The sequence below is a fragment of the Cibotium barometz genome, chromosome 21 (genome assembly GCF_041138505.1).
Source record: "Cibotium barometz isolate CiBa-2024 chromosome 21, ASM4113850v1, whole genome shotgun sequence".
NCBI lineage: Eukaryota > Viridiplantae > Streptophyta > Polypodiopsida > Cyatheales > Cibotiaceae > Cibotium > Cibotium barometz.
The window spans coordinates 51,584,398-51,600,060 of record NC_141066.1 but is presented as its reverse complement, the minus strand read 5'-3'; the positions used below and the strand labels follow the sequence as shown (position 1 = coordinate 51,600,060).

General features: G+C 40.6%; 1 protein-coding gene across 1 annotated transcript in view; it reads left to right on the top strand.

Annotated features, from left to right (window-relative positions):
• The first annotated feature begins 12,406 nt into the window (after positions 1-12,406).
• LOC147627335 (monogalactosyldiacylglycerol synthase, chloroplastic-like) overlaps positions 12,407-15,663 on the top strand; it is a 52,253-nt gene continuing 48,996 nt past the window's right edge. The window contains exon 1 of the mRNA XM_086815970.1: positions 12,407-13,474. Within this exon, the coding sequence (XP_086672096.1) occupies positions 12,941-13,474 (534 nt within the window). The 5' untranslated portion in view covers positions 12,407-12,940. The remainder of the gene's footprint in view (positions 13,475-15,663) is intronic.

Below are 15,663 nucleotides of genomic sequence, written 5' to 3'. Positions count from 1 at the left end.
TTTTATCCAGTTTATGCTGGACTGGGACAATGCTTGGAGAGCAAATTTTGGGGGGCAAGGTACTTAAAATGAGATCAAGAAAACAATAGAAAATACACTTGCCCTTAAATTAACCCAATATAATTTAAATTAATATAAATTAGTCTAATTAATCAAAATTAATCAAAAATATGATGAAATCATAAACAAATGATCTTTCCATACTTAGAGTGATCTAATTTATTTTTCCATAGATGCACCATTACAAGTACACTAGTCCCTATAGGTTTTAGATGATTCACATCAAAAATATAATTTTACTAATTAGATTATTAATATTTACAGGCCTTCTGATAGTCTGGAAGAATTTTAAAAAAGAGATCATTAAAAATCCAACCATTGGATTTGTAATTTTTACTAACCACCACATTCTACTAATGTCTCAGTATCTACCCACTCTTTTAATATACAAGATTGAGGATTTTAAGTGGTAGCTATTGTGGGTAAAAAAAGTGGCATACATTATAACACTTTAAAGACCTTGAAATATTTAAAGAAAATAGACAAATATCTTAAAATTTTCTCGAAAAATCAAGTTAAGCTCCATATTATGTGAAGATCTAAGATACAAAGTGGGAATCTTATATGAGATTATATGTAAAAGATATTAGCATTTTATGGAATCAGTTCAAATTTGGGACAGGGTGTATACATTGACTTTGTACCTAAGGAAATGAGGACTTTTGACTATCTAATGCTTAATCAAATTATGTAACTATATTTCCAACTTTGAATATGATGTTTCAACAAAAGAACTTGAAACGAAATTCCTTCATTTACTAGGAGAGATTAGCCACTAAAGGTAAACAAATGCCTGTTTTTTTACTGTTTACAGGGTGCCTGAGTGGACAAAACTGGGCACCCTGATCTTGCAACCACCCGAAAATAGGGGAGAATTCTCATAAGTACCCTAGCATCACCAAGAGATTGGTTACAACCTAGATTTTCCACAAGATTCCATTTATCATAATACGTATACATAATTATAATTAACTTTTCTTAATTAATTTTATGCAAATGAAGCTTCCTAATTCAAAGTTGAGAGAAAGATAGAGAGAAGAATGAGAGAACTCCAATAGCTACTTCCGTGGGCACTCTACAACACTCCACTGCTCATTAGTGGCACAATTAAACCCTAAGAAAAGCATGATTAATGAATAATAGCTAAAAATTAACTAAAAATCAAACTTTTTACTTGCATCTTACAAAACTTCACTTTGGGAGAGAAGGATGTGGTTCTCTTGCTCTAGTAATAGTTCCAAAAGCACCCACACGAGTGGAGGACACAGCACCCAAGAGGTAATAAGCACTAAGAGATAGAGTTGGTAATGATCAAAATCTCCAGATAAGCCTAATCATGCAAGGGAGGAGTGTGATGGCTTCCCATAGAACGAGGAGGGCAAGAAGTGAGGGAAAAAGAATTCCTCCCACTCTAGAAGGGCACTCTAGAAGGAGGTATGAGGGACACGTGGATGAGAATGGGTAAGCATGCCCCTTAAGGTCTAAAATGTTAAGGTTACATTATGTGCACACCTAGGTGCCTTAATGGCCACCTACACTTGGCCAAAATTTCACCCTTCACAAAAATCCCCAAGAGTAATTTTTTGTAATTTTTAAAAATAATTTATTGATTTTCTTTGATAAATTCCTAATGCATCTTGCCCAAATCGACCCCCTATAATGTTCTTGCTTAAGAATATTTCTAGGTCATTACCCATTATTTTATTGTCTAATATTTACATTATCATTGCTCTATAAAATTTTAAAAATAACTATTAGTGAGTCTTAGAATAAAAAATCATTATCATATCCCCACATAATGCTTAGCTGAATAATTTTTCTAGCTTGTTTCTCAATAAAAATTCTCAAGTTCAAACAAGTGCCCTTTTAAAAAAAATCAAAAAATAATTGGTACTATCTATTTCTAAGAGGGAGGGACTTTACGTCTCTCCCTCCTAAAAAGAAAAAAAATAAGATATCCTTAGCTCAAGAAATAGGGATAAGCATGATATCATTGGTCTTCTCCCAAGTAGTATCTTCTAGACACAAGTGTTTTTGCTTTACCAAAATCTCTCAAAGTAATCTATCCAAAGATGTTTTTCTCTAAAATCTAATATCTAGTCAAGCTTTACCTCAAATTCTCCTTGTTTAGGGATGATCACTAGGGCATCATCTAATATTTGAGATGGGTTAACATGTACCTCTTAAAGATACTTGCATGAAAGACATTGTGAATCCAAAGATGAGGAGGTAGAAGTACCTCATTGGATTGATTACAAATCTACCTTGTGATTACATATGGACCATAATACCTTCGAGAGAGCTTCCAGAATTTCCCAAGGATAGGGAGCTCTTCTTTGGTTTGACTCAAAGGAATATAATATCTCCTTCTTTGAATATTCTCTTGGATCTCTTGAGATCTTGATGGATTATCTTGACTTAATGATCCAATTTGTCCAACATCTATTTAGTAGCCTCAACTCTAATCAAAGGATCTAACCAAGTCAAAGTTGTAATTCATTCTTGCCCATACAAGGCCTTGAAAGGAGACATTCCCAAACTTCTATGGTAGGACGCATTATAAGCAAGCACTACCAAATGCAAAAAATAAAACCATTCTCATGTTCTTGACTGTAAGTAAGTTCTAAGCATATCTTCAAAATAACTTGACTTACCCTCTCAGCTATCTCTAGATGATAGGCCGTACTCATTTCAGTGAGTTCCCACGGCCTCCAATAAGGTAGTCCAAAACCAAGAAGTAAACTTAATGTATGTGTCATTGACAATGCAGTGAGATATTCCGTGAAGCCTTACTATTTCTCTTACAAAAATATGGATGATATTGGCCATTATAAAGGTCAACCTTAGTTAATGTGTCCACCATAACCATGATGGAATCATACCCACCTCGCATAATTGGGAGCCCAGTGATGAAGTCCATATTGATACATTCCCATCTATGGAATATTTAAGAGATGAAGCTTCCTTGATCTTTCAACTTTGATCTTTTGATAAGAAAGGCATTTCTTTACATAATTCAACTCTTTTAAATTGAAGCATAGCTCTTTGCATATAATGTGGGTGTCCCGCTAAAGGGTTATCATGTGTGCCTTAAAGAGAATCTTCTTTCGAATCTCCTAATTATGGGGAATTCATATCCTTTTATAATAAAACAGGCATCCATTCTCCAAGGTAAAGCCATTAAGCTTTGGATCCCTGTTATTAAAGATTGAAGCACAATTGGTTGAAAATAAGCATCACGATCAAGAAGACCCTTAACTTGTTCTGGAAGAGGATTCAATGGCATAGAGATGGCCAAACTAAAATCTTGCTGACTAAGAGAATCCGCCCAATCCATTTTCCTTACTAGGATGGAATTTAATTTCAAAGTTCAGCTCTGGAATTAGTTCAATCCATCTCCTCTACCTCGTGTTAAGAATGGGCTGAGAGAAGATCCACTTTAAGCTCTTGTGATCAGTAGTTGATTAGAACCTACATCCTAGTAAGTAAAGTCTCTAGAGCTTAAGTACATGAACCATAACCAAGATCTCCAAATCATGGGTAGGGTAACTCTTCTCATGCATCCAAAGCTTTTAAGATTCATATGTGACTAGATGGTCTTGTTGCATCAAGATAGCTCTAATTTTAATACCATTAGCATCGGACTGCTAGCATCGGTCATCATCACCTCAAATGGTTTGTGAAAGCTCGAAAGCCTTAGTACAGGTTGACAAGCAAGTACCACCTTTAGCTTCTCAAAACTATTTTGGCATGCTGTGTAGGTAGAAATCTTGGTGCAAGCAACTGTTAGGGTTTCACACTCATAATGGAGGGCTCACATGCATTAAGGGAGAAGCCACCATGAAAGCTTGAGAGAGATTAAAGCTATAAATCTTGATTAGTATTGGTTAATTCTGATTAGACTATTACACATTGTCTTTTATACTTGGACCCTTGTTTACACTTATTAACTCATGGCCTTCACACTTGACCATGCCCATGGGCCCCCATTTAACTATTTACACTTGTTTGGCCTTCCAATTAGCCCCATAGGCTCATGGTCCTCTTCCTCATGCCCGTGGTCATTATTTACAACTTTGTTACAAACCATCCCCACCCAATAAGTTTCATCCTCGAAACTTGGGCATCATCATCATTCAATGTAGCATTGGAGATCAAGAGGCCGCACTTGGACATGATTTCACCATGAAGCCGCACTTGGACATGATTTCACCAAGGTTGGAAGCATCACTTTCCATAGGCTAAAAACTATGTAAAATGCTCCCAAAACAATCCCAAACAAGTGCGCAAGGTTGACACTTCACATGCATGAAGCTTCCAAAAGATGAGGATCCATGTCTACCATGTTTAGGGCTGCATAACAGTGAATTTCTAGAAATTCCAGCAAGTATATTCCCTGCTGTCTGCTCCATTTTCATCCCTCATTTACATGCCAAACCTTTTCATGACCTTCCAACATTGATGCGAGCTACCATGAAGCTTCTTTCTCGTGTAAACCCTTCCATTTGATGAGGTATTCCACAATGGCATGGCTGCGCAACACTCTTTCTCTAATGCCCAACACCCTTTTCGGAACATACTCTATCATGCCCTCTTCATGAGTGGCAGCTCATCAAAGACTTGCACTTCCGGTCCCACATAAGGCTTCAATTGAGATACATGGAAGACATCATGTGTCCTTGTTGTTGTTGGTGGAAGCAAGAGTTGGTATGCCACTTCACCAACCTTCCTCAAGACCTTGTATGGACCATAATATCGATGAGCCAATTTAGTGTTGGTGTTGCCTTTTTTGAGAGAGGCATATCTAGACTCAGGGATTCTCAAAAACACAAAATACCCTTCCTTGAACTCCATTGGCCTCCTATGTTAGTCCTCATAAACCTTCATCCTCTCTTGAGCATGCTTCATGTTCTCTTTGCATTGTTGAAGAAGTGTAAGCATCTTCTCAACCTCTTCCTTGGCACTTGGATTCACATCCTCTTGCTTGGAAATCATGCTTGGTACATTCACCTTGTACCCATATACAAAGCCTCAAATGGCAACATTCCAATGCTACCATGATATGTACTATTGTTAGAAAATTCAGCAAGAGGCAACCACTCAACCCAAACACTTTGAATCTCATGGCAATAGTGTCTCAAATAGGTCTCCACCCAATTATTCAAATAGGTCTCCTCCCACTTATTCACTCTCTCTGTTTGACCATCGGTTTGAGGATGATAGGTGGTGCTTGGTGTGAGCTTGGTACCCATGATCTCAAACAAAGTCCTCCAAAATGAACTCATGAATTTGGCATCTCTATCACTAACAATTTGTTGCGGCATACCATGCAATTTGAACACACTTTCCACAAATTGTCTTGCAACCATAGATGTCGTGTACTTCACTTTGGTAGGGATAAAATGTGCCACCTTAGTCAACCTATCCACCACCACATACAAGTTGTCCCATCCCCTCTTTGTGTGAGGAAGTGCCGTGACAAAATCCATCGACGTATGAGTCTATTTCCCCTCGGGAATGGGTAAGGGCTGTAGCAATCCACCCGTCTTATGTGTTGGATCCTTGTTGAGTTGACATGGCATACATCTTGTCACATAATCATGCACATCTTTCCACATGCCCTTCCAAAATAAGCTCTTTCTAATCTTTTCAAATATTTTGTAAAGGCCCAAATGTCCCACCATTGGTGACGAATGCATCTCCTTAATCACCTTAGCTTTGTACTCCGAGGTAGGAACAAGATAGACCTTATCCTTGTTGTAGTAAAGGAGTCCATTTTGTAGCTTAAAATTGGGCACCAATTGAGACCCTTCATCGTCCAAAAGATATTCTTCTTGGATATTCATCAACCAACCTTTGTGGACCTCCGAAATGGCCGATAATGAACATGCCCACATCCTTGGCAAGGCATCGGCAACTACAGTGTCTTTTCCCTTAGTATAAGTGATCTCAAAATCATAATTTTGTAATGTAGCTAGCCACCTTCTTTGCTTGGGTGATAAGATGGGATGATATAGGAAATACTTGAGCATTCAATGGTCACTCCGCACATAGAAATGACTACCATAAATAGAGGTAGTGATGCCACTTTTTGATAGCATGCATAATAGCAACCATCTCTTGATCATAGACATGCATTTGCATTTCCTTCTCAATTAACTTCCGGCTCTCATAAGCAATAACCCCATGATCTTGGCAGAGTACCGCCCCAACACCTTTCCCACATGCATCCGCTCTCACAATGAATGGTTTTGTGAAATCCGGACATACCAATATAGGGGCTATAGTGACCAACTTTTTTAACTCTTCAAAGCTTTTATCCACAATTGCATCCCAAAAGAAGGCCTCCTTCTTAAGCTTGTCGGGTCAGAGGGAATGCTATGATGGCATACCTCTCTATGAATCTTCTATAGAAAGAAGATAGACCCAAAAATCCTCTAAGTTGAGTGACATTGTTGGTATGGGCCAATTTCTCACACAATCAACCTTCTTGGGATCCACTTTGATTCCCTCTTTGCTCACAATATGACCAAGATAATCCATCTCATGAGCCATGAAAGTGCATTTGCTCTCTTTAGCATAGAGTCGATTGGCACGCAAAACCTTCAAAACCTCCTCCACATGCATCAAATGTTCCTTCTCCCATTTGCTATAGATGAGAATATCATTGAACACTAGCACAAACTTGAAGAGAAACGGCATTTTGTTCATCAAGGCTTAGAATGTTGCGGGTGCATTACATAATCCAAATGGCATCACTATAAACTGAAACAAGCCTCTTTCTATCCTAAAAGTTGTCTTGTACTCATCCCCTTCCTTCATTCTAATTTGATGATACCCCGACCTTAAGTCGATCTTGGAGAAGTACTTTGCATCCTTTAGCTCATCTAGGAGGTCATCCACCTGGGGTATAGGGAACCTATTCTTCACCATAATCTTGTTAAGATCCCGATAATCTATGCACATCCTAAAGAATCCATCCTTCTTCTTCACAAGTAGTACGGGAGAAGCAATTGGTGATTGGCTAGGTTCCATCTCTATCAACTCCTTGACTTGCTTGGCAACTTCATCCTTCTCCACGTTCAAGAGCCTATAGGGTGGCTTGTTAACCACTTTTGCATTCAGTTCAAGCTCAATACCATGATCTACATCCCTCTTAGGTGGTAAACTCTTGGGCATTTGAAACACATCTTTGTAAGCCTCTAAGAGCTTGGCCATGTCACCATGCATTTCAGTTTTGCTTTCCTTTGAAGACTCCTATTTGCAAAGCTGTAGTACATACACACATCCCATCCTTTTTAGCTCTCTCTTGAGCTTCGTGCCATTAATCAAGGTCAACTTGGATGTAGTAGTACCCCACAGTGTCACTTGACTTCCCTCATGCATAAAGCTCATGAATTCCTTCTTTAAATTCATAGAGAATGTGCCAAGTGTGGATAGCCAATCACATCCCAACACTAAGTCAATTGTCCCCATGTCCAACACTAAGTCAATTGTCCCCATGTCCAACACTATAACAAATTAGCTTTGCAAGCATAATCCTTTGAAAGCAATACCTCCGTGTCCCTACACGCCATTGTGCAATAATCCATACTTTCCCCATTTGCCACTTGCACAACATGCAATTCATCCAAAGCATCGGGGTACAACTTGAGATTGCACAAGGAATTCCAATAGACAAAGCTATGTGTACTACCACTGTCCACAAGTACATGTGCTTCTCTACCATTGATCATAGCCTTGATTCTCAATGTCTTAGTGCCCTTGCAACCGGCATAAGCATCCTGTGACAACGTGCAAAGAATAGCATCTTTCTTGCATGCAGTTGTAGTACATATAGGCAAACCATCATCGAAATCATGGATCCACCCGAATCGAAAGGGAATTTACCATCAACCTCATGATCATCTTCTTCATCATATTTGTCATTGCAATCCGCAAATTTTGCTTCTTCATCCTCCATTCATTTGGCACCCATATTGAGACAAATATTTGTATTGTATTAAATAAACGCCATTGACGTGGCATTTAATTAATACAGACCTTAGGCATGAGTTCCCCCATGACCACCCCCTCCCTCTCCTTCTTCTCTCTCTCCCTCCCTTTACTCGTCAAATGAGTCGTTTATGGCCTTTTATAGAAAATTGTGAGACCTTAAATAGAAAGGGTATGGGCGAATGCATGGAAATAGAAAGCATATGGGGGGTCATCATTTCATTACCTTAAATAGAGAGGACATGGAGGGGTGAATGCATGGAAATAGAAAGCATATGGGGGGTCATCATTTCATTACCTTAAATAGAGAGGACATGGAGGGGTGAATGCATGCAAATAGTAAGCATATGGAGGGTCATCATTTCAAACCATACTAAAATGGAACCTTAGAAAAACACTCTTATTCTTGAAAATCTCATAAAATATATCGCATGGAAATGCCAAAAACACTTTGGTGCCATATTGGCTAGTCAACGTTGGATAATATAATTTCATTCTCCCTCAATTTAGATATTCAAATTTTTTTTCTTTGGATTTCGCAATTTGAAGGTCACTGATTTTGTGCATTGAAATGAAATTGTTTAGTCTTCAACGTCATCATTTATTCCATTTTCACAATTTTATAATTGCAAACTTTTGATTAGCTTTTCTCGTCTTTATGAGTGGCAATGTGCTAAGCTAACTCACATGATGGTCTATCTAAAGCTATTTAAAATATATAGCTAGCTACTCTTTACAAGAGTGACTCATTTATAAATAAAATCAAAATTATTTATATTAATATCCGTGCTAGAATGATGTTATTGATGAGAAAATTATATAAAAATTTATTAAACTCGTAAATTACCTAATTAATAAAAACATGAAAGGGAGTGTATATATATTAAGGGGCAAGAGGCCGGGGGGAGGGGGGGATATGAGATGGAAATCACAAGATACGACAAAGAATTTATGAATAACAAATGGACACAATTGAACACCAATATTGAAAGCCAAAATGAAAATGTGTATTAAAGAGTAAGCTACAACCAATATTACCAAGTGATCTATTCTCGAACTCCCTCTTCTTGGGGTCTCATCCTTCCACCATTCATTTGCTTTCTATTCATCTTCAAGGATCCTTGCAGCCTAGCCCTTCATGGCCCTAGAGTTCCCAATTGGTGGTTTATTTTTGCCTAGCTTTTTGGAGATTGGATTTGGCAACTTATAAGTACTAGCCTTGGCCTAGGATTTCCTTGTTTTCCACTAATGAGCTTATGGAAGTGCCTTGCATTGGATTTTGCACTTATCATATCCACATTACTTATGTGGCTCCATTTGTGGTAAATATTATTCTAGGTCATGCAATTTGGTATTGCAACTGTTGTGTGAATGCTTTCCTTAGAATTCTCCTCCTAAAGAAATATAGTCATTAACATTTTAACTAGATTGGTTTACATGCATCCAATGAGAATCAGTTATACTAGTTATTTGCTTTACTAGAATCGGCTACTTCTAGTAACTAGTTGTTGCCAATTTGTTAAGGCTTTCTCTAGCTTGTTATGGTTCTTTCCAATTTGATATTCTAGACACTTTGGCTAATAGCCTCATAATCTTTTTTTTTGGCAATATACCAATTGTAATGATCTTTCAATCTTTTGGCAACATACCAATTATAATGATGTCTCACTCTTGTAATGCAAAAAATACCATAAGCATGTGAGTTGGAAAATAGGAACTTAATGGAGAATAATATAAGCTGCAAAATTATTAACTTAATAGAGAATAACAATAGAAAAGAGCTAAATATTTGTAACAATAGAAGGAGCTAGTCTAGAGGGCCAAGGAATATTTTAAAGCCTTGGTTGCACAAACAACCGGATCCAAGAGGCCAATCCAGACCCAAGTAAAAAACAATAACCTAAAATTAGTTTCTTGCTCTCTATTCAAGCTAAAAGCTTACCTAGTCTTGCCAAGAAATTTGTCGTGGGAGCTATGCGTTAGAGCCGCAAAATGCAACTTCCCGGGTTGTAGGTGTGCTAGCCCATTGTTCGGATCCTCATTCCATTTCCACAACATTGAAGGGCTCCATAGCCATGCAGTGTGAAGGACAACCTTGAACCACCTAGGTGGAGGAAAAAAGAAGACTCTTACACTATGGATCAAACTCCCAAGAGTGTAAATAGATGGGGGAAGCGCATGAAAAGGGAGATCCTACTTAAGCATGCATCCATCTAGCTTTGCAGCAAAACACAAGCAAGACAGTAGGGAGAGAGGGAAGAGAGCTCATAATAAGTATTCTATTACAAGGGGAATGATTACACTATATGCATATGGCTAGTGTTCCCAATTGGCCAACCATAACTTAAAAATAGTCCATGGCTTGAGAAGAATTTGGGGGGAGAGGGTGAGCTTGATCATGGTTGTCCTCATCATCAAGCAGAATTGGATGGTGACTACTACTAGTGCCTTCATGATCCTCCTGCCCCGCCCCGCCGATGGGATTTCCTCACGAAATTTGTCACTTCCGGATCAATTCCAAAGAAGTACTTTCTTGCATCAGTATCCATGAAAAAAATAGTCTCTACATCCACACATTCCGTGGGGTGTGGAGTTGTCATTACCTTCCAAACAACTCTGTTGCTCTCTTCTTCTCCATACCATTCCATGTCTTGTGTATTATCCATAACGTCGCTGGATAGTACTTTCCACCTTGTATCATCCGCAACAATGTGTTTTCTAATGTAGCACCTTACTTATTAAGGATATAGTTATCCATGTATACGTAGGCACACTCAAACAAATTAACTAGTGTCAAAGAAACTTTGTTCTTGAGGTCGCCTTGCCCATACAGGGCATACAATTCACGCCCACGGCTGGTTTCTTCCGACGATGACACATTGTGGGAGAAGAACTTAAAATTATTCTTGTGTAAATCTTTCATACAATACCCAACCATACCTTCAAAGGTATACATGCGTGGTTGGCGGAGTGCTGTGCACATCACGATCCCACCTTGTGGTTTCGATATGTCCCACTGCATATATCTCTTGATAAGCTTTCCAATGCTTATCAAGGATGGTGCCATAATTGTAATCACCATTTGGAAGTGCAAGCGATTAAGGGTTCCACCTTTCTCAAGGGCAAACAACCCTTTAATGTTTAATGCGTTCCACTCGTACAAACTCTTCAACGGCCTGCCCGTTGGACAAGTCGATGTCCCCATTGCCCACACCTATCGTAACAGATGCCTCAATCAGCTTATTTTTTTTCGTAAGAGCATATTTGTGACACTTAGCAAATAGAGGGCTCTGAGTGCAACTTCTTGCTTTCGAGGAACCTGCAACAACCAGAACAAAGGAGTCGTGCTCAGTTGTAAAGAACGTTTCTCTCTCTGCAAACATGTTTCTGGCAAAAGAAACAGGAAGTGCATAAGTCACATAACCTTGAGATCTCGCAGCTCTTTTAACTGCCACAAGATTACGTACAGAAGGAGACCTTGTAGGAGGAGTAACAACCCTCACTAGAGCAGAGTTCACACAGGTTCTCCTAGGTACAGTACTGACAGTTCTTTGTTCATCACAAACAAGAGAGGCAGACACACCAATAGGAGCAGAGTTCGTGATGTCACGCAAAGGAAATCTTCTACGCAGCATCGTGAGAAAGACATGAATAGAAGGACGGAGACGCCATAACGAAGGCAACCGTAGGTGCCACATGTAGCGTGCAGGACCAACCCACATGATCCATGCTTCCAGAACGCAGACGGCATCAATAAGAAAGGACATGTAGAGCAACACGTCAAGAACCAGAAACATCCAATAAGGCACATGCATCACAAATCCACCTTCTACAGCATCCTTGCATTAGACCAACAAATAGGAAAGAGACGAGTTGCGACGTTGACACCACGAGAAAGGAAACACAGCACTCCGGAGCCGACACCCTCGAGAACAGCAAGAAGCGTCCCTCTCGCAAGATGCGGGAAGATGCGCATGCACTAGTCAAACAACAACATATTAAAGACCCAGGAAAATGCGCATGCATATGTCGAAAAACAACACCAAGTTGCGACACGTGTAACAACATGTAGCTACGACCTATGACTCCATGCCAAGTCCAAAAAATAACAAGATATAATTAATTAATTAATAAAGAAAACATTGTGGTGCCATATTTATTTTGAATCAAACACTTGTATGCATAGGTACTCTACATTTATGGTGGTTTTTGAAATTTGGAAATCGGACAGCTTAGCTTATCTGCAAGAGAGAGAGAGAGAGAGAGAGAGAGAGAGATCTGAGAAAGAGCCCCGGCCCCCCTTTATCCTAGTGTTTGAGCATATCTCCCAAGCTTTAGCTTATCCTAGTGTGTCTGGTAAATAGATTGTGTTCGAACATCCATGATATCCAGCTTTAGCTATCCATAGTGCAGCGTGCGGTGTCACGTGATAGGGGTGTAGAGTGGGTTTAAACTTCGACTTGCCTTCTCTCTAGCTGCCACAGTGAACCCAGACAGCGAGCTTTTCCGCCTGTTTTTCCTTCAACGCATTGCTGGTTTCTTGTGGTTTAGCACAGATCTATCACTGAACAACTCGTCAAGCAGTGGCATACCAGGGAGTTTATGTATAGCTAATCAGCTCGCACCGGCAAGAAAGACCACTAGGGCTCACAAGGGGTCAATGCCCACCAAGCACTTGATTAGCTTGCCACATTTACTTAACATCCATCCGTGTTACCGTGAGCAACCCTACTTGTCGCCCATAGTGGGCGATAGAAGGGATCTTGTCAGAGGAAAATGCAAAATTCTTCTGGCCATGGCGGATTAAGAAGAAAGCTCATAGACAGATTATTTTCCATTTAGTAGCTTAACAGACCGCCATTGTCAAAACATTAGAAAAAAAGAGATGCAGAACTCTTCTGGCTGTGATGGGTCAGTGAAGCTTCAAGGCCCCCCTGTTATCCTGCCTATGGCGACCTCGTTTGAGTGCCTCAACCTCTCGTACACTTTCTACAAAGAAGTTCCACTGGCAGAGAAAGCCTCCCCATGTTGCTTGCCTGTTCACAGCTCTAGGAGCCAGCTTATCAGTAGTGGGGAATTCAGGTTAGGGAATCTAGGGTTTGGGGTGAAGGCTGCCGTCGTAATGGCAAGACACGACAGTCATCATGCCAAGTTTTGGGACATTTTCAATGGGTCTGTAAGATGGCACTGTGACAGAGTGCCCTCAGGGTTTTCATGTTCCAGCTTGGAAGCATTTGGGAAACAAGATGAGAATGGAAAGGCAGATGCAAGCGGCGATGATGGTGGACAGCATGAAATGGCCATGGTAGACAAGCAGAAAAGAGTGTTGATATTGATGAGCGACACGGGTGGTGGCCATAGAGCCTCAGCGGAGGCCATCAAGACTACTTTCGAGCTTGAATATGGTGATGAGTATCAGGTCATTGTTTTCCTTGTTTTTTTTTGCAATTCTGCACTGCAGCTTATGTAGTTTATTTATTTCCTTGCTGATACCATTTAGACATACCCATTTTTTGAACTTTTCTAGTTGTGTAAGATGCACATTTTGAAGCATCTAATTTCCTTGCTTTATCTGAACACCCAACTTCACCCCATCTTGCTGATGGGATGGGGTATAGCGATCAACCACCTGGGATGGTGGTTGCCATTATTGTGCCCAACGTCCAACTTTTCACACATCTGCACCTACTTTTGTGTCACACTTGGAAGCCTTCATACTACTGGTTCATGCACGCAACATGGCCTTGCTCTGCTCTGATATCAATGGAAGCCTTTTACATGCATAATTGCATTGTGCATGCTTTGGTGAATTAATTGAAGATAAGAGAGGAGAGAGAGCACACCAGACACAGCATTGGGTCATAATAACCCACTAAAGAGCCCCCACCTTATGGTGTGTGTGCTTTATTATGCAGGTGAAATAAGTACAATGCATATCTTAATCTGATATCTCTTTTTTTACTCAGTTGTGCTTTGGCATTCGTACCCAGACTGAACAGCAGCCACCCTTGCTGCTCTGAACATTTTCTTGCCAGAACAACCTGCCTAGTGAGTGACTCGTTGAAGATACAATGGTTTGTAGCAAAATGCTTGTCTTTGCTCCTCTGCTGAAGTGGAGTACTGAACTGTCTTGGACTTGATGCCTTCCCGAATGCGTGAGATGCTCTATTAATCTGCCCCTGGACTGGGATCAGATGAAGAATTAGGGAAGGGGGGAGGCTTTAATAGGTACAATCGCCTCCTTCTGATGGTCAGCCTGCCCGATCCGCTATCCGACCAGATCCACACCTTGCTGCTGTTGCGTGACCAACTGCTCGACCTGCCTGGCCTCCTGGCCAACCTGCCCAGCAGTGTCGTGCGGTCCATGTGCCACCAGGCTGCCTGACTTAAGCATCTTACCTCTTGACTGATCTACTGTGATGTCTGATGCCCCGCATTTGGCCTAGTAAGCTATGCAGACAATTGTATACCGGGCGGCAAAACTGCGCGGGGTTCGGGCATGTACAATTGCCTGGCATTACCCAAGCCTACTCTGATGGCCATTGGGAAGTTGTCTTTGGACCAGAGCTCACAACGGTGCACTATGCTCATCATTAAATCAGAACTTGCACATATTAAATATGCATGATGGAGCCTTTAGTTCAAAGCTGTGTATTCATTGGTGAGTGCAAATCAGTGGTGACTTGCCCTCGGGATATGCGGAATGCTCCTGTGATCTAGGCTGGTTAAATTCAGGATGGGTGCACAGCCAATGAGCATCCAGCATTTTGATGGGATGGGTGCCCCCTTTTTACATACTGAAAGTTGAGTCTCCCACCTAAATGCTGACTAGTGACTGACACCTCATGCCCAAAAAGGACAAAATGATGGACAGCCAACTCCAGCTGGACTGTCATTCTCTGCGGCCTCCTCTGGACATGAGGCCAATTTTTATATGCCACCAGGGGCACAACACAGATTCCCAGATAGCAGTAACACTCTTGTAAGCTTGCTGAGAAGATATGCTACCAGTCGTGCCCCTCTCATCGACACATACTAAACATTGGCTGTTGGATTATGCACAGGTGGAAGCATAGACAAAGGAAGAGAGAGAGAGAGAGAGAGAGAGAGAGAGAGAGAGAGAGAGAGATGGAGAATGCAGACAAGATCACTGTGATTAATAGCAAGAGGATTACAATGGCAATAGCCGGCAGATTGACATTACAGTGTGCTTGAGGATTGGATGGATAAACAAGTGTTGAGAGAAGTCCTTTATAAAGGAGGCCATGAACATGAGAAAATACAAGTGCGCCGGTAAAAGGGCCATGTTCCCACAACACAGAGATGCATAAAATTCTAACACCCCCTCTGCAGCTCATAGTGTGTAGAAGTTTGAAGAAGATAAGCTGAGGAAGATGCAACCATGGACACTCCAGCATTGCGTAGTACCGGATACACCTTGTAAAGAACACTCGCCAACCTGACTCCTCGAAACAAAATGCCACCCTGAACAACAAAGAAATTTGCTTGGCTCCGAAGTCCCACACCAGTGTGCAGTGAACTCCAAGTATATAGAATGATGAGTTGTCGGACAAACTGCACCCATTATCCCCCAATGGTAGACTATGA